Consider the following 19,223-nt stretch of genomic DNA (forward strand, 5'->3'; position numbering starts at 1 on the left):
AGAAATATCCAACTCAATTAGGAAATGCAACATAAGGGTTATAGGTATTACAGAAGGAGAAAGGAGCAGAGAGCTTCTTCAAGGAAATAATAGCTGAGAAGTTCCCAAACCTGCAGAAGGAGCTGGAATTACATGTAAATGAAGCTAATAGAACTCCTCATTACATCAATGTAAAAGACCTTCTCTAAGGCATATAGTAGTAAAACTGGCAAAAGTGAATAACAAAGAATATTAAGGACAGCAAGACAGAAGAAAATAACCTACAAAAGAACTCCTGTCAGGCTTTCAGCGGATTTCTCAGCAGAAACCTTACAGGCTAGGAGAGAGTGGAATGATATATTCAAAATTCTGCAAGACAAAAACTTTCAGCCAAGAATAGTCCATCCAGTGAAACTGTCCTTCAGATATGATGGAGAAATAAAAAGTTTCCCAGATGAAAGCTGAGAGAGTTCATTGCCACAAGAGCCCCCCTACAAGAGATGATCAAGAAGGCCCTTATACCTAAAATGATAATAATTACTATTATTATTGAAAATTATTGAGAGAAGGACAATGTAATTTTTCCAATTTAGGATGTGAAGGAGATCACATAGTTAGGAAGATTCCAATAAGTATTATTTGAGTTTTAACCTTGAAACTAATGATCATTATTGTTATGACTTAAAAAATAATGGCAGTTACCAGATGATTTTTATAAGTTTATGTTACTATAAATTAACATAAGTGAATTGGTTTAGCGAGACAGTAATAATGATTTCCTATGAGACAAGAGGAAAACCCTACTACAGTGTTCTGAGCAAAATGCTCAGAAATGCTTATTAGCTGATCAGGCCAAAATTATTTGATTTATTTGTGGTCTTATCTTCAATATCTATATTAGTTTGATTTGTAAAGAAATACAAGTTGACGATAAAAATCAGCAGTTCGGCTACTAGCAAAAGCAGGATCCAACATTACCTTTAGGTATTTCCTTCATAGCACCTACCAGTAGTAAATACTTGATAAATATGTATTTAGTGAATGAATATTTTCATGAATTACTCAGGCTCGTGATATGAGGTAATTTATATTAAACAGATTTTGGTTAAGCTTCGGTTGCATTTAAAAGAAACATTTACGTATGTACCATGTAAATGTAGTAGTCTTGTGTAATATACCATTTGAAGTAAAGTAATTCTTATAACATAGAAGACACCTAGAAAGTAATGACCTTGCTACAGAAAAATGTTATACTTTTAGAGGTTTTTTTTAAATGTGAAGGTGGAACAACAGGTCATGTGTAATTGAATCCATATTGTATCATAATGACTAAATCTTAATATACTTTTATAATGCCTCAGTGTTGATTATGATTCAGTACACATTTTTTACTTTCTGGAATCAAATTGTTAAACATTTTTAAAGAATGACAAATTTGGCCCTATAAAAATAAGTTCATTTATTTCAAAACACTGTTTATTCTATTCATTTTCCTTTAGATAATTTTCAGGAGACTATTTAAATTGTGTATTCATATGCATTTTAAATCACTTAGTAATTTTCTTCATCTGACTCTGTATAAAACTGTATGCTTCAGCTAAAAAATAAAAATAATTAAAGTTCTATATTCTTTTTCTTATCATAGAATGTAAAATCTGACTGTTTTGTAGAAATTTTTGCTACTAATTCTGAGAAATAAATAGAGCTGCACTGAAGGGTGCTTGTATCAAATCAGGCACAAAGTTTGCTTATACCAGGCAACAAAAGAACTTGCATACTGTCAGAGCCTTGAAACAAGCCCACAATTTATCGTGGAAGGACATGTTTGTGAAAGGATAGATGAGCACAGAGACTTTAATTCAGCTCTCTGTCCATGACATATCAGGTAGAAAAAAAATCAGTAAAGATATAGAAGACAACATAATTACTAAAGTGTATCTGATTGCTGTATCTTCATACTCTGTATCCTGAAAATATGGATTATACCATCTTTTCAAGTACCCATGGAGCATTCACAAAAAAAGTGACCATTGATCATCAAAGAAAATCTCAGTAATACTCCAGAAAATAGAAAATAGTATATGCAACATTCTCTGGTCATAATGGAATAAAATAAAACTATTGATAAAATTACAAAAGGCCTTTTTATTTGGAAATTTTAAATCTTTCAAACAACTCTTAAAAAAAAGTAAAAATGGAAATTAAAGAATTTCTAGAAAACTAGGATAATAAAAATACTATTTTATCAGAACCTGACGGTTATAGCTAACACAGTGCTCAGAAACATGCATAGCTTTATTCACTTAAAACATTACAAAATAAGGAATGAATTAAGGATATGACTCAAAAAATTAGAAAAACAAAATAAATTTGAAGAGAGCCAGAGGAAGGATTTAAAAATAAAAATCAGTGAGTAAAAACTGAAAAACAGTCCAACTAATAAACAAATCCAAAAAGTGGTTTTCTGAAGGAAAAGTAAGATAAATCACTAAGCCTATATAAAAAACAAATGGGGGTAAGAGAGTTCAAATGCACAAAGAAATAATGGGAATAAGCAAAGCAAACTAAACTAATAATAGCAGATAACTTTGCTCAATTCTTGCAGATAAATTTGAGCTTGTATTTGAAATGGATTGATTTTCTAAGAAAATATAATACATTAAAACTGACCCTAGAAGAGATATCCAGACAAATCTATTTTCACAAAAGAAAGACAGTATTTCAATGATCTCCCCTATTTAAAGCATTAGACCCTGACAGTTTCACAATAGAATTTTATCAAGCCTTTAAAGAATAGGTAATTCCGGTGTGATTTTAAACTTTCTGGGAGTAAAAGAAAAAAGGGAAACTTTCAAAGTACAGTATCATTATAAAATGAATACAATCCTGATACCAGCACTTGACAAGATTTTAAAAATTAAAAGAAAACTGTTGATCAGTCTTACTTATGAATAACAATGCATAAGTCCTAAATAAGATATTAGAGGAGGAAACCCACAAATGTTAACAAATGTAATACAACAGAGTACATTAAAAGAGAATTGACTGTCTATTATGCCTCAATTAAAAAAATCTTTTTAATGAAAAAAGAGTAATTGATCATGTCCAACATATTGCAGGAATACAAGAATGGTTTGCTATTTAAAAAGCTATTGCTGTACCTCATCTTGTTAGTAGATCCAGGGAGATAAATCATATCTGTTTTCTGTAAATGCTAAAAAGGCATTTGGCAAAAAATCAACAACCATTGTTTATAAGACACTCAAAGAAATAGGAATAAATGAAATCTTCCTAGTATGATAAAAAGAAATCTGCTTCAGTCCAAAAGTTAGCATGATATTTAGTGGGGAAACTCGAGGTACTCTCACTAAAATCAAGAACAAGTATGCTGTCCATCACAAATATTATTAACATTGGAGTAGATAGACCAGTCAACATAATTAGACACTAGAAAAAAATTGAAGATATAAAAATTAGAAATGAAGTGATAAAATTATCATTTTTTGCAGATAGCATGATTGTATACCTATAAAACCCACAAGAATCAATTGAAAAACTACTACAAACAACAAGAGTTCAATTAACTACTAAAGTACAAAATTAATATGCAGAAAGTAATAGCCTTCATGCATACCAACAACATCCAGATAGAGTATATACTGAAAAAGAAGACCCCATTTATCTAGAAAGAAACTTAAGAAATGTACAAGACTTATATGAAGAAAATTTTAAGACCCCTATCTGTAGGACACAAAAGATGACAAATGAAGTTCTTGGATAGAAAGAGTCCATCAAAAATACCAGCAGGTTTTGTTTTTGTATCTAGATAAGCTAATTCAAATACACATGGAAAAATAAAACCAGAATAGCTAGAAAATATCTGGAAAAGAACAGTGGGGAGGAACTAGACTTGTCAAATAGTAAGCCATATTATAAAGTCTCAGTGGTTAAAACAGCATGGTACTGGCACATGAATCTACAGATCAATGAAACAGAATAGAAAGAAAGCCCAGAAAATAGACACACATACGTGGGAATTTAGTAGATGGTAAAGGAGGCACCTCCAGCTCTATGTTGAGAAACACGGACTGTTCAATAGATGATATTGAGGCAACTGGCCAGCTGCGTGGAAAAAAATAAAGTTGAAATCATACTGCATACTCTATACCCAGGTAAATTCCAAACAGTTCAAAGATTTAAATGTTTTAAAAATAAAACAAACCATAAATGTACCAGAAGAAAACATAGACTTGGACTGGGAAGATCTTTCTGACTCAAAATCCATAAGCATAAAAACAAGGATGTATTTTCATACTGGAATGCTCTTATTTTTGGCATTGTCTGCTAATTATGGTAATAAAGTGAAAATTTCTAAAATATAAGAAACAGGTTTTATGTCAGCTGTTCTACTTAGAGACCTTTTAAACTTGTTCCCAGTTTCAAAACCAATTTCTCAAAGTCACCAGAAGTATTCAAATAGTCTGGTGGAGCTTTATTGACCAAAGTAAATTTACCATGCACTTGAAAAATGAAACATTTGTCAGTATCTGTTATTATGATTTGGAAAGAATATCGTATTGATATTTTTAAAGATTCCTTGAGATTACTTCATAATATTGTGATTTACATTTTAATTTATCCTGATAAACAATAATTTTGAACTACCCCACATCTTTTCCATAGTGCAGTTAAAGTCTCCGGAGGAAACATGAAAAGGGGCTTGCCTTTAAGATTTGTTCCTGGTCACACAGGCAGGATTGTTTAATCTCTGCAGATTGGTTGACTAGAAATTAGAAAATAATTTGCATATTAACACAGGGAGATGTTTGCATGGGTGTTTTCTTTTGAAGTGCAAGTATGACTTTTGCTGGATTTGCCTAGAAGAATGGAAAAAACATAGTTCTTCCACGGGAGGTTATTACCGATGTACTCGCTACGAAGTCATTCAGCATGTGGAGGAGCAATCCAAGGAAATGACTGTGGAGGTAAAGAGAACTATTTCAGCCAAGACCTGGGGCTGAGCTACCTAATACCGTTGGAAGTATTTTGCATTTTTCCTTTTCCCATCTTCATCGCGATGAGGCATTAAATTGAATACACTTTCGAGTAGGCTTTAATTTAAACAAAATAGCTCTATAAACTTGAGAGCTTTTTTCTTTTTAATTTTCCTTTTTCTATATTACTGAAGATAAGGAAAGTCTATATCCAACCTGCCTCTGTAATGACTTAAAAACAATTTTAACATAATGTCAACAATACAATATTATAACATATAATAAGTGTCTTAGTGTGCTGGGCTGCCATAACAAAATCCCATAGACTGGGCAGCTTAAACAACAGAGATTTATTTCTCACTGTTCTGGAGGCTGGAAGTCCAAGATTAAGATTCCTGCCAATTCATTTTCTGGTGATAACACTCATCCTGGCTTTCAGACAGCTGTCTTTTTGCTATGTCCTCACATGGCGGCGGGAGAGAGAGAGAGCTCTAGTGTCTCTTCTTATAAGGGCACTGGCGAGCTCTATTGGATTAGGGCCCCTCCCTAATAAACTTGTTTCACCTTTGTCACCTCATAGGCCCTGTCTCCAAATATAGTCACGTTGGTGCTTAGGGCTTCAACATATGAATTTGGGGGGAGACAATTCAGTCCATAGCAATAAGCAATATAATAAAACATTGAATGTCTGATAAACATAGAGCTTGAGAGGCATCTTTGCCTTACACTCTGTGATTGTGGATTCAATGGTTTGTCACAGAGAATACAAATACAAGACTTTGTTCTAGGAGGCTTTAAAATATATTGGTTATTATTTTCTCTCAATAAAATAATAGCAAGTCTGTATGCATTATTACCTAGTACTAATAAAATTTTTAAGTGAGTAAAAAAAACCAATTTTAATAGCTAATACTTTTATTTGTAGAAGTCATTTGTGGACTTTTGTTTCCTAGGCTGAGAAAAAACACAAACGATTTCAGGAACTTGACAGATTTATGCACTATTATACAAGATTTAAAAACCATGAGCATAGCTATCAGGTATGTCCCAAATCATTTCAAATGGTCTAAATTATACCATTGTGAATAAATAAAGAGTATGATATAAATTACTTATTTCTGTTCCTTTAGTTAGAACAACGCCTTCTTAAAACAGCCAAAGAAAAGATGGAGCAATTGAGTAGAGCTCTCAAAGAAAGTAAGTTGTAAGTGGTATGTGTGATAATTAATATAAAATAGCCTTCCATGCTTAAGTCACTTTATTGGGAGAAGGTTAAGACCCTTAATGGATATACATTATCTCCATTAGCTCATCCTGGTACTGTGTGGAGTTCTCTGAAGCCCAGAGTGCAGCTTAGCATTTGAGGCCTCTGTGATTAGATTTTCTACCCAGCTTACCTCGTCTGCTCCACTGAGTACATCCTACACTGATAGCAGATAAACACACATTATGGTTTGCTTACTCTGTGCCACTGCTGATGTTCTACAATGTTGGAGAAAGTGAGTGGGACCTAAAAGGCATCCCTGACTAGTCAAAGGAGCACATGCCACCCAACTGTCATGTGACTGAATCCCCAAAGATTCTTGAGAAAATTTAGCAGAGAGCCTAATTGAGTGGAAGGCAAGTATGGTTTGGGGAGATGTCATCTCACTGGTAAATAATGGACGTAGGAGTCAAAAAACAAAGACATGAGATAGGGCTAACTTATGGATCCTAAATGAAACTTTGAAAAGAACGTTCGTAAAAATGGATTGAGTATTGGCTGCACCATTAGCATATACTATCTCGTAGTGACCACACAGAGTACAGGTTCTGTATGTTCATTTCAAAAGTCACATTTTAAAAATAATCATAGATAAGGTTTTAAGCCTAAAAGTGCAATCAATTATACCTGGGTTTGCTCTAGTTTATAAAAGTAGTGAGTAGTAACACCCTTTTCATGAGGATAATTCCCTAATTAAGACAGTAACTCTAAGTTAAATCAGAGTGGGAGAACAAGTGTCAATAGCAGCTTAGTCTCCTTGTTAATTGTTAGTTCTTAGACTTTAGTAATGACATAACTATATCACGCCAATATCACACTCTTGAAGTATTGTCCACAGTACAAACTGAAAGGAAAAACCCCTCACGTGTTCTGCGCTTCTTCAGCGGGTTTTTGTCTCTCTCCTCACTGATGTGTCCCTAGTGCTTAGAACAGCGCCCGGCACATAGTAAACCTGCAGTAGATTTGTGTAGATGTGAATTGCTGTTTCTGTTCAACCTTCTGGAGGTTCTAGACAGCATAGTAAGATATGAAAAAAAATGAAAAGGTATAATTGAAAAGCAAGAAACGAAACTTCACACACTTCTCACACGTATCATAATGAGGGAGGCAGTGTTTGTTTTGTTTTGTTTTTCTTTTTTTATATCTTCTTAGTTCAAATACCTACACTAGGGTAGGTATTTGGAGATGGTCTGTATGTGTGTGTGTACAATACGCATGTAATTTCTTTCTACAGGCATGCAGAATAATCTTATTTTCAAAAGTACTTACGAATTTAGATTCTACTGCTCAATTTCTGTTTATTTGCAGTCAAGGAAAAGGCTAGAATGTTAAAATGATATTTTGGGAAGGCACAGCCTCAGATATTAAGGCAATTTCTTCTTCCCTCCTCCTCACTCTTCCTCTCTTTCTCTCCCTGAAGTTTTTTATTTACTAACATTAGTTGTCCAGTAATTCCCCAGAATGTTGTATCTTTTTCCTTACAATGTTGTTTTTGCAGAGGCATAATTATAATTAGCCTTTTTTTTTTTTTTAGCAAGGCATTTGTTCTGATTCTTTTTCAACAAAATTCTGGTAAGGATAAGCTGAAAAACTTAGTAAACCATGGAAACTTTGAGTTAACCTACAGCTAGATTTGTTTGCCACCAGCGTGAGAACAGAACCCAGGATCAGTGTATGCGTTCCTTCATGACTGCCATCAGTGCTCCTGGGCTACTGCAGCGTGTGCTTCGTTTATAAATGCATACAAGTCACACATGGTGTTTTATGTAGGTTTTTAGTCTAGTACAAGTAAATACTATCATATAGCTACTTCAAACAGTTCCTTCTTGTTTTGTGTGTGTGTGTGTGTGTTTTTAAGAAAACTTAGTTGTTTACTGGGCCTGCCCTGGTGGCCTAGTGTTTAAGTTCTGTTAAGTTGTTGGTGGCCCACATACTAAAAGACAGAGGAAGATTGGCATGGATGTTAGCTCAGGGCGAATCTTCCTCAGCAAAAAAAAAGAAGAAAATTTAGTTGTTTAAGTAATTTTATAATAGCATTTTTGCCAAAAAATTTTTTTCATTGTGCCTGATTTACTTTAACTTTATAGCTGAAGGAGGCTGTCCAGATACCACTTTCATTGAAGATGCGGTTCACGTGCTCTTAAAAACTCGACGCATTCTCAAGTGTTCTTATCCATATGGATTTTTCTTAGAACCTAAAAGCACAAAGAAAGAAATTTTTGAACTCATGCAAGTAAGATATCTTTTTTAAGTATATTTAAATACAGTTATTATGAAAAACAGATTTCCTCCTTTTTCAACCACTTTAAGTTTTATCTTAGTTGAGTGTGATTAGTAAACAATTTTGTTTTCATTTCTAGCATGGTTTTTAAATAAAGGAAAAGTTGCCAATAATAAACAGAAATTTTTTTTATGTTTAAATTTGTCACTCTGCTTATCTGAATGAGTTCTGAGCTATGCACACGTTTCTTACCACATTTCTTCAAACTGGTTTGAGCTTGAAATCTGGCCTAGTTCTGATCATGTAAGTAGGAATTCAAAGATGAAACAAACCACGTTACATACTAGATGGAAAAGATGCTATTTACCAGTTTATTTTAAAAGTACAATGGAAAAAGTTACAGTATTTAAAAAACAAACACACCTAAGCCAACTGACATCACTGTAGCTGACCAAGTTCATTGGACATTTCTCTTTTTTTAAAGCCAACAAACTTTCTTCTCTTGCTACAATTTTCATGTTATCCTGTTGAACTGCCCTCTACTAATTTTATATCCTACATTTCTTTCAATGCTGAATGTTCATTTTCTCCATGAAGCCTTCCAGACCTAACCCCAAATCACAGGGCTCTTGCTTTGCCTCAGATTCCTTCAGCACTTACATATAGTCTGCACCACGGGGCCATGCATTGGCATGGACAGTGCCTTGAAATTCATTAGTTTTTTTTCATGTAGACAAATTATAAATTCCTTATAGGCAGCTGGTATACACACTACTTTATAATCCGTAACAACTACGTTGCTATAAATGACTTTTGAATGAGTGCTATTTCCCTAAAACGTCCAAAATAGAAACATATGTTAAATAGGAAGTTATTTCAAAATTTGGATTAATTTCTGACTTCAAAAGAGTTAGATTTAACTGAGAAACCAGGTAGACACTAGATTTGCTATTAACTAACCCACTTAGCCTATAATCTTTCTTCCCCCTCCCATCTTCTTAACATAGACAGACCTAGAAATGGTCACTGAAGACCTTGCCCAAAAAGTCAATAGGCCTTACCTTCGCACACCTCGCCACAAGATCATCAAAGCGGCATGCCTTGTACAGCAGAAGAGGCAAGAATTTCTGGCATCTGTGGCTCGGGGAGTTGCTCCTGCAGACTCACCAGAAGCTCCAAGGCGCAGGTAAAAAGGATGCATGTTATGGAAATCATTCTAGCTCCAGCCACAGATGCCAGCAGGTTTATTTTGTATTCAACTGGGGTTGATAATCCTGGAAGTTACTTATACTTAAAATACGGATAGCTAATAAAAGTGTGTTAACTTGTTTTTGGTGATTCTTTTTCACCCTGTACTATTTCTATTTTTCTTGTTGTTTTTTGTTTGTCATTGTATAGTTTCTCAGACTAAATTAGGCTAGATTAATTTCATACTTCAATGAACTCAAATTCAAAGAGTATTTTAATGTATCATTTCAAATATGTAATGTGTAGTGATATGATAGTCATAAACAGCTTATGATGTAGACTTTGGGAGCCTTGCCAACTTGTTATGGTCATATTTGTATTTTTGTGGAAAGCAGTTGTGAAGAAATTAGAAATATGATTATTAGTAAAGTTATGTGTGATCCATATTCATCCATTAAAGAACAGTTAAGTTTTAGTTGTTTTATTTCAGATACTTATGTTACTTCTGCCATTATAAATTGAAGCATTTTTTTCTTATTCATAATAATTGTAGGCATTAGAAATTCCGTTGACACTATTTTTGCATAAACACGTAACATAAAAATAGAAACAATCATAAAATACTCTGATATAGCATTTTGATTTTTATTTTTCCACCATTTTACACAAACATAAAGCAACTTAGAATTTGAAAGAAATAACAGAAGTATCATTTTAATTATGTTCAGTAGTTGATCCACTTTGGTTGAGCAAGCTCCAAGGAGAGGAATTGAGTACTGTGCAAAGGGAAGGGTCTGCTTGTATGTGCTCTGTAGGACTGATGATAAATCAAACGGTATGTCTCATTTCTTTGTAGCTTTGCTGGTGGAACATGGGATTGGGAATATTTAGGATTTGCATCACCTGAGGTAATTGTTTTGTGAGGTTTTTTGTTTTGTTTTAATTATATTTTTCCTTAGTGCAATCCTGCTTGCATTTGCACCTTTACCTATTCTAAATCCTCCTGAGATTGTCAGCAATGTTTTCTCTTTCTTTTATAATAAAAATGCCACAGTGAGCCTCCAGTTAGCTATTTATGGTGTTGAGTTACATCACATTATTAAATGCATCCTGCCATTTTATCATTTTTTTATTTATTAGAAATGCATTTCTAGTTGTAATATTGATCCAGTCTTAATCTATTAAAAACCTACATAATGTTTTTTTAAAGTCATTGCATAAACTGAGAGAATTGATTCATAATCAATTGCTAAAGTGGAAATTTGACATTAATAATATTAATGCAGAAAGAAGTGCTTGGCTTAGTTGCTTTCTGCATCTCTTTAAGATTTTCACACTCTTCCTGGCTTTTTGTTGTGGTGGTTGTTACTGATAGACCATTTTAAAATACAGAACGTCTAAAATACTAACACTGCAAATAAGAGTTGTCACAAATAAAAATGAGAGAGAGTGAAAATCTTAATCACATTGCTATTTTCTGAGATTTAAATTGCCACCGTCACTGTTGAGTCTAAATGGTTTTAGCAGTTCTCTCTACTTCCGTCTCTCCTTCCTTGCTCTTTGTAAAACAGTATACCATCTGATGCTTATATTATGATAACCATTTAACTTAATTCTTGGAGGGGTGTAGAACAAACAAACCTTTGTTTATCATTGATAACCCATTTGTTTACCTGCCACTAAAAGACAGTGAGATTGATTTTTGTCTAGAAATGACTGTGGCTTATTTAAATCGTATAACTTTCTCTTTTCAGCTGCTGAGGATACTTGCAATCACCTTGTGTCCTTTTGTATTGGTAGATATATCCGAGAAAATACTGACTTGATAAAGCAATTTGTGCTTAGAGCTCGAGCTCTGATATGGAAATTTTAAGTTCACTTAAACTACAAAAAATTTTAATATACTAATGAAATTTCTATTGTAAAACAAATTATGAACGTTTTCTTTACCTAATCCTGTGCTTATTATTTCTATGTTGTATAATTACAGCTTTGGGGAGATTGTGGAAATTTTCCACCTAAAAGGAGAAAATAAACAAGCTTCAATTATCAAAAAAAGAGTACTAAAGGTTTCAGTATTTCAAGATAGAAACACAATTTAGCAAAAATAAAACCTTTACCAGAGTATTCACTATCATGTATGCATCGTTTTGTGACTTTCTGGCTCTGACAGTAACTTTAGGAATCCTGAAATATTTGTCCTTGAATATCGAGGGCCTGCTAATATGACTGACACAGATTTATTTTGTAAAAAAGGAAGACTTGGCACCTCACATGTAAATATATATATATCTATATAAAACATTATTGAGCTCTTGTTCTCCAGAGATTGAGAATCGTGAAAGTATAAATAACATTTCCTTCTTAAATTTATTTTTTATGAGTTAATAAGGCTTACAAGAATCATTTAACTCACTTTTACTTTTCTCTTCTTTAAAGTCCTAGCATGTTGAAACACTAAGCTTTTATGTAAACGTTTTTGCAAGTCTAAAGAATTACCACACAGTGTGAAACTTTAAAATTCTGCATGTATGTGACTATCAAGTAACTGCCAAAGTTATATCTTTAAAACTTAGCTCTTGGCCTTCATATAGACTCTGTATAAAATAATGTTGCTAAACTCCAACAGACTTTTAGGTTGAATTTATATTTTTTCAGTAGAGTTAATTCTATGTTACGCTGTTTTAGTTAAATTGAACGAGTCAGTTACAAGCAGTAGTATTTGTTTTGTAGCACTTTAGAGGCAGTGGTGCCCAGAGGAAAGAGCATGCTCTAAAAGTCTAAGGGACCCCTGAGTTCAAAGTCGAGCTCTGTAACTTATTAGACCTTCGGCTGTGTTCTTCCTTAGTTTCTCATCTTTAAAATGTGGGTGGTGCTATCTACCCCATGGAAGTTCTGGAAGGATTAAAACATCTCTTTAAGTCACTGATAAAACTGCACAGACAAAATGCTCAGTTATTATTTAAAACAGAAAAACTCCTCGCAGCCTTTTTCCCTATGAATCATAGAACTGCTCAATGTTCTCCGTAGCCATCGTGCTCTCAAATCATTAGGAGTATCCCTACTAAAGCCTGTTCGTATGCTTACTTGAAGATGTTAGGAATCCTTGGAAAGTTTCAGATAAGTTTAGTTTTATGAGAACAATTTTTTAAAGCCTGTTGCATCCTGAGAGAAGGCCATTTGAGTTTTCTATCAGAATAATTATAAATATAACAAGTTTCTTTTACAGTTGTTTTTAAGCCATTTACTTTTCTTAAATTGGAAATATGTATGTTTTATGATCAGTAATAGTTTATTTAATTCAGAATAACTTTCTACCTTCATCAAGTATACAAAGTAATCAAATTCTCCCTAAGTATAAATCTTGAACTGAAATAAAATTTTTGCGGCATCTTTGTCTGAGAAATGTGGTGGTCCCCAGTGGTCCAGTGAGCCGTGATGACGTATAACAGTCATCCAGTTTTGGAACATGGGCCTCCAGGAAAAGAGGAAATGATACCCAAGCTCAGCCAGAAATTTTAAAGAGCCTAAATAATTCCTCCAAGCGCTTGTAGTATCTTTCATTTACTGGGTTCTAATCAGGTATGGAATGCCTCCACTCTTATTAGAGTCCAACTGCTTACAGATGGAGTTTAAATAAATTTAACCAGAGTGGTATCATGTGAAAGTTTTATTTGTGATATAAAACTTGGCTTCATTTATTCCACTCCTTTCACAATATAAGCATATTGAGTATTCTGGGGTAACTGGGATAATCATAAACCTGAGTATCTTAGTCTTTTATCACTGAAAGATTCTATAATGATTCTCAAAATTAACGTTTTTGTGCTAGTGTCATGCACACTGGCCTCTGTTATATCACTAAAATCTGGAAAAGTACATTTGTATCCAGGTAATAGCAGGTAGTCCCAGGTTCTGCCTCTGGTAATAGCACACCCACTTTAAACTGTTATCACAAACGTAAAATAGACTCAGGACATCTGCCCAAATCTATGTTCCTCCCATATGCTAAGTAGAAAACACCTCTCCTGGCTGTGTTATAGATATCCCCACATATTAGCTAATATAGAAAAGAAGCCAAGTATCATCTTATTTTAAAGCTAACCTCACATACTTCTTTTAATCTAGTCATTTGACTTGTGAGTATGGTATGTGGGGAAAAGTATAAAATCTAACAACCTAGGAAGTACTTAACAGTGTGTGCTTTTCTTTTTTCTTTTTTCTTTCTGTTACATATATCACAGTCACTTTTTTAACCAGAACTCCAGGGAAAGCCTAATGTATATTAATAAAATCACTATGGTGTTAGTTATAATATTAGATAACAAGACCCAGGCATATGAAATAAGGCTCGGTCATGATCTAGCATTAGAGCTTGCAAGTATTCCCAGTTTACCCGGGCAATGGTAATGATTACTTAAAATTGTTCTTTTTCCATTTTACTTTTTCTGTTTCCTTGGCATGGCAAAACCTGCAGTTTCTTTTCTAAAGCCAAGTGATTTTATAATATGTATATAAAATCATACATTTTTTTTCCTGGAAAAAAAGTGTGTTGTTTTATTTGCATTAAAAAAAAATTGCATGCTCTCCTGTATTTTATAACCTTTGGTTTATGCAGGAATATGCTGAATTTCAGTATCGGAGGAGGCACAGACAGCAGCGCCGTCGAGGAGACATGCACAGTCTGCTCAGTAATCCTCCAGACCCTGATGAGCCAAGTGAAAGCACTTTAGGTAAGCTCTTGAGTTGGGTATGTTTTACTCTCTTAGTTCTCTTGAATTTAATCTTGAAACTCGCTAATCCAAATGTTTGTGAAAGAGCTTGTAATTTAGATATACAATCAATATGCAGATGCTTCTAATGTCACAGACTACAGAAAACCAGGGGTTTAAGGACATAGGCTGTGGAGTCAGACAGACCTGGGTTCATGACCCCATCTTTTCCGCATATCAGGGTGACACTTTAGTCAAGTCACTTGACCTCTTCAAGTTTCTGTCTCCTAATTCTAAAGATGCAATAATGATAGTGCCACTTTGTGAGCTCGTTGTATGCATAAATGAGATAATGCATGTAAAACACTTAAGTACTAGTAGCACGTAGTAAGCATTCAATTAACCGTAACTGTTGATTGCTGTTATTGTGTTCCTGGAATATTTTTATCCTAGGCTCGGTTCTCCTATAAACATTCTCTAAAAGAGAGAAAATTTCTGGTATTAGAGGAAAATTAATTATGAACCTTTAAATGTTAAACTGTTAATTGAAAATCTTCAGACTATAATGTCAGCAGATGATCTCTAATAAATCAGAATCAGCAGGCCTAAACATTTGCTCTTCAGGCTATTCTAACTTCTAAATTCTTTAGTTTTAAGAACTCTGAAAAGTAAAACACCTTTATTTGTTATTACTTTGGGAAAAAAAGAGGAGTGGATGGTAGCACTTGCATTTATGAATAGAACCATATATGATTCAAGCAAAAATACAAAGAACAATCATGGATTTGAAGTAATAGTATTAGATATATATCATTGCTTATGGTGAGACAAATATGGATGAGAAATCTCTGAAAGATTAAGTGAACGTGTGAACATCGCTTTTCACCAGCACTAAAAGAGAAGTTGCCAAGTCAAATAAAAAGATGTATGAAATCTTGTGTGACTAAATTGTCTCTGGTACCACTTGCTTTGAAACAGATATCCCAGAAGGCCACAGTGGCCGCAGGCCTGGCCCCGCCGTGGTAAGTTCCGCGTCTATGAGTGTGCTGCACAGCTCGTCCCTGCGCGACTACACCCCTGCCAGTCGCTCTGAGAACCAAGACTCTCTTCAGGTAGCCTTCCTGGGCAGCCTCATTGCCCTTGCTTTTGCTCTTTCTGTTTAGCCCGGTTTCCTGTTTTCACTCTTATTACTTTCCTTTTTCTTCCTTCCATTCTAAAATCTTTGTTTTAGAGATATACTACAAGAAAAGATTCCTATATTTCAGATTTATCTTAAGGAATTTCTTTTCCCCTTTATCATGGGCAAAGAGAAAATTAAAATAAGATTTGAGTAGGTAAAATAATTTTTCTGTATAAACAGAGATAACATTGATTATCTATTTGGTAAAGGAACAGTGGTAAACCTCATTGGGTTAGGTCACTTTTCCTTTTACATTTTAAAGTAGTTTTCCTTTCTGTTGCTCCCAGGCCCTGAGTTCCTTGGATGAAGATGATCCCAATATACTTCTCGCAATACAATTATCACTGCAAGAATCTGGGCTGGCCATCGATGAAGAAAGTAGAGACTTCCTCAGTAATGAAGCATCCTTAGGAGCAATAGGCACTTCTTTACCTTCCAGGCTGGACTCTGTCCCCAGGAACACAGATAGCCCTCGGGCTGCGTTGAGCAGCTCTGAACTCTTGGAACTTGGTGACAGCCTCATGAGACTAGGAGCAGAAAGTGACCCATTTTCAACTGACACCCCGAGTTCACACCCTCTCAGTGAGGCAAGAAGTGAATTCTGTCCCTCGTCCAGTGACCTTGACTCAGCCGGCCAGGATGCCAACATCAATGACAATCTCCTTGGCAATATCATGGCTTGGTTTCACGACATGAATCCTCAGAGTATTGCCCTGATTCCTCCAGCAAGTACAGAAATCAGTGCAGATTCCCAGCACCCCTATGTCAAAGATGGGTCAGAAGGGGTGAGAGGAATGGAACTGGTGCCACCAGAGGAAGATGCAATGTTTGAAGATGCTGTGATCAGTAAAGGTAGAGGATCCCAAATAGAAGAGGAAAATCCTTTGGAAGAGAATATTCTGGCTGGGGAAGCAGCATCACAAGCTGGCGAAAGTGGTAATGAGGCAGCTGATAAGGGGGATGGTTCAGATGTTTCAAGTCATACACCTCAAACCTCAAGTGAGTGGCTTGAACAAGTACATTTAGTGTGAACTGCACACCTCTGGGCTCTAAATGAATCGCAGGTACAGGTGGTATGCTAGTGGAGTATGCTTTACAGAAACTTGATCCACTTAATTCCAACTCAGAAACCACTGACATTAGGCTCGAATATGAAGGAGTGAGTTCCCTTGAATAGTAGCTTCATTTCTAAGTTTAACCTTACAGGGAATTTCTTTTGTATTTAATTGGATAACTTTTCCCCTTTTTGCTGACAAAAAGAAGAGCGAGAGAGAGAAACACAAATGAAATAAATAGGTTAGATTCTACATTCTTTAGAAATGCAATCTTCTGTTTAGCCTAAGGTCAGCAATACTTAAATTGAACATTTAAATTAAAGGCTTACTCCCTAATCCTTGGGTGGTAGTTCCTTTTTTAAAAAAAGTTTCTTCATTTTGGAAGTTATTTTGGACAGATGTAATAACATTTAGTCCTCAGTCTTTCTGTTCTTCCATAACTGCCCTCCCTTCTGTCCGAGCAGTGTGGATTGAGGTATTCAAGGCTTCTCTTTAGTGCTGCATCTACTACAATGTAATTAGTTTTAATTTTCACATGAATCAAAAATTTCTTTTTATGTCTATTTACAGTCCACTTGTGCCAAACTCTGACTCGTGCGCTGGCTAATGAGGCATTTAGGTGTGCGGTGTCCTAGAGGGCCCCAGAGCAGTTCCAGCCTTCTCTGGAGGAAAACGTGCCACTTGGTAGCAGTGATATTCCAGAATTTAATGGGCTTTTGTTGCCATGGAGACTGCATTTAAATAAATGTAGCCTGTAGCTTAAGTTAACTAAACCTAATGCTGCTGTTAAAAACAGTTTATTTTAATATTAAAATACAGTTGATTAGCAACAGCGGTGCTGTATTTTAAGAGACACTTTATTGGAAGTGCAATCATAGTTCTTTGTTTTCACAATTTTACAGTGCATTCTAATTACTAATGGGTGCAATTACTTTTAATGGTAAGTGTTTTATAAAATAGAAAAAAATTGGAGTTTCATGAGTTATAGTAAATCCCACAATTATTGAAAAAGTCAATAAAACATCCTGCGCAACATGTTACCGTGCCTTTGCCTAACCTACATGGATAGTTGCCAGTTAAATAAGTGAGTAATTCAAATTTCAGTGTTTCTTCTGAAGTAACTATGCTATAAATTGCAAAGACCTCCATAAAACCACCCATGGCCTTGCCTTTACAGTAAATATAACAACTAAATGTTCAATCGGTTTGTTTGCCTAAATAGCACATGCTGACATGTGTTTGTTCTATTGCACAATATTCATTTGCTGTGTGATTACTGTTTAGTGTTGAAAAAAATCAACTTTCTAGTTATCAGTGTCTTACTGTGAAGAAAATACTGGTCTTAGTTGTAATTAAGATACAATGGTACAGTGTGTAATTAAAACTAGAGTAAACTGTTGGAATGGCTGTTTTACTTACATATTATCAAAACTAGCATAATATAAAGCAAAATAGATATGCAACACTCCACTTAATGTTTTGCCAGATTCTTACCAGAAATCTACAGATACCAAAATTTCAGTACCGAGTTTGTACAGGCAAGTCCTGGGCTGGGTAAAAGGTTATATTAGTATTGATATCCTTAAGTTGCAATTACAGTTTTCAATTACTTTTCTTTTTCCAAATCCTGCTTTTGAAATATTCTTGTACTTCAAATTCATATGGCTAGGACATTATATTAGAGCATTTAATATTTCCCTGGTTCCCCTAGGATAAACTATGTGGGAATTGTTCCTATGCCATGGATATCAAAGGTCCACATTAGTTTTTATTTCCCCAATTATCAGAAATATTGATATCAACCCCTATTAAAATTAGTTGGGGAAAATACTAACTTTATCTACAGTGTATTACTGTATATTAAGCTGAAATAGTCCATTAAAGGATTTTTTTACAAATTTATTTTGGATTAAAAATATCAACACCAATTAGTTTTTAGACCAAGTTGTAATTTTTCAATAGAAAGAGTCTTTGTATCGCATTGAGGCATCTTGCAAAGCTGCAATAAGGTGAGAAAGTGTGCTCTGTGTGGAGATAGTGTCCGGGGTGGGTCTGGTTCCTCGCACCTTGTGCAGTACCCTTGTTTCTGTGGTGTTCTCTCCTGAGCATGAAAAGTGATCATTATCCAATTTGTATTTCCTTGGTACATATTTTAAAAACAACACAGTCATTGACTTTACAATTCAGAAATAAAGTTTGGCAAAGCCTATTTTGTAAACAAGTTAATTTTATAATGTTAAAGAAAAAATTCCTCTAACCTTGACTTGTTATTTGCACTTTCATAGTCTATACTTGATACATTCCCACTTTATATACAGTAGGATTCTACAAACGTGTAGATGTTTGGCCAAATGAATGCTGTTAATAATATGTAAAATTCTTTGATTAAACATTTATTACTTAAACTACTTCACTTTTGTCTCATTACATTATAGACTTTAACCAAGTCAGGAAGGTGATTTTCTTCAATTTAAATTCCCTCCAATATGATGGGATTAATTTGGTTCTTACACGTAATTGACTAGTACTTAATATTTTTTACAGTAGCCCACTTACTGAGCATTTTATACTTCAAAGATGAACCCAAAACACTGCATGACAATGTGTTAAAACATTGTGACTTCAATGCT

The 19,223-nt window shown here is 34.5% G+C and overlaps 1 protein-coding gene across 2 annotated transcripts in view; it reads left to right on the forward strand.

The window, feature by feature from the left end:
• The window catches only part of ANKIB1 (ankyrin repeat and IBR domain containing 1), a 135,498-nt gene extending 116,500 nt beyond the window's left edge, over positions 1 to 18,998 (forward strand). The window contains exons 12-20 of one of the 2 annotated variants that reach the window (XM_046669378.1): positions 4,830 to 4,964; positions 5,927 to 6,013; positions 6,104 to 6,170; positions 8,325 to 8,470; positions 9,466 to 9,644; positions 10,503 to 10,554; positions 14,283 to 14,379; positions 15,337 to 15,470; positions 15,826 to 18,998. In XM_046669378.1, coding sequence (XP_046525334.1) covers positions 4,830 to 4,964; positions 5,927 to 6,013; positions 6,104 to 6,170; positions 8,325 to 8,470; positions 9,466 to 9,644; positions 10,503 to 10,554; positions 14,283 to 14,379; positions 15,337 to 15,470; positions 15,826 to 16,569 — 1,641 coding nt within the window. In that variant the 3' untranslated portion in view covers positions 16,570 to 18,998. Of the gene's footprint in view, positions 1 to 4,829; positions 4,965 to 5,926; positions 6,014 to 6,103; positions 6,171 to 8,324; positions 8,471 to 9,465; positions 9,645 to 10,502; positions 10,555 to 14,264; positions 14,380 to 15,336; positions 15,471 to 15,825 lie in introns of both variants that reach the window. The other variant, XM_046669377.1, reaches the window with a different exon arrangement.
• Positions 18,999 to 19,223: the final 225 nt, after the last annotated feature.

Source organism: Equus quagga, chromosome 8 (genome assembly GCF_021613505.1).
Source record: "Equus quagga isolate Etosha38 chromosome 8, UCLA_HA_Equagga_1.0, whole genome shotgun sequence".
NCBI lineage: Eukaryota > Metazoa > Chordata > Mammalia > Perissodactyla > Equidae > Equus > Equus quagga.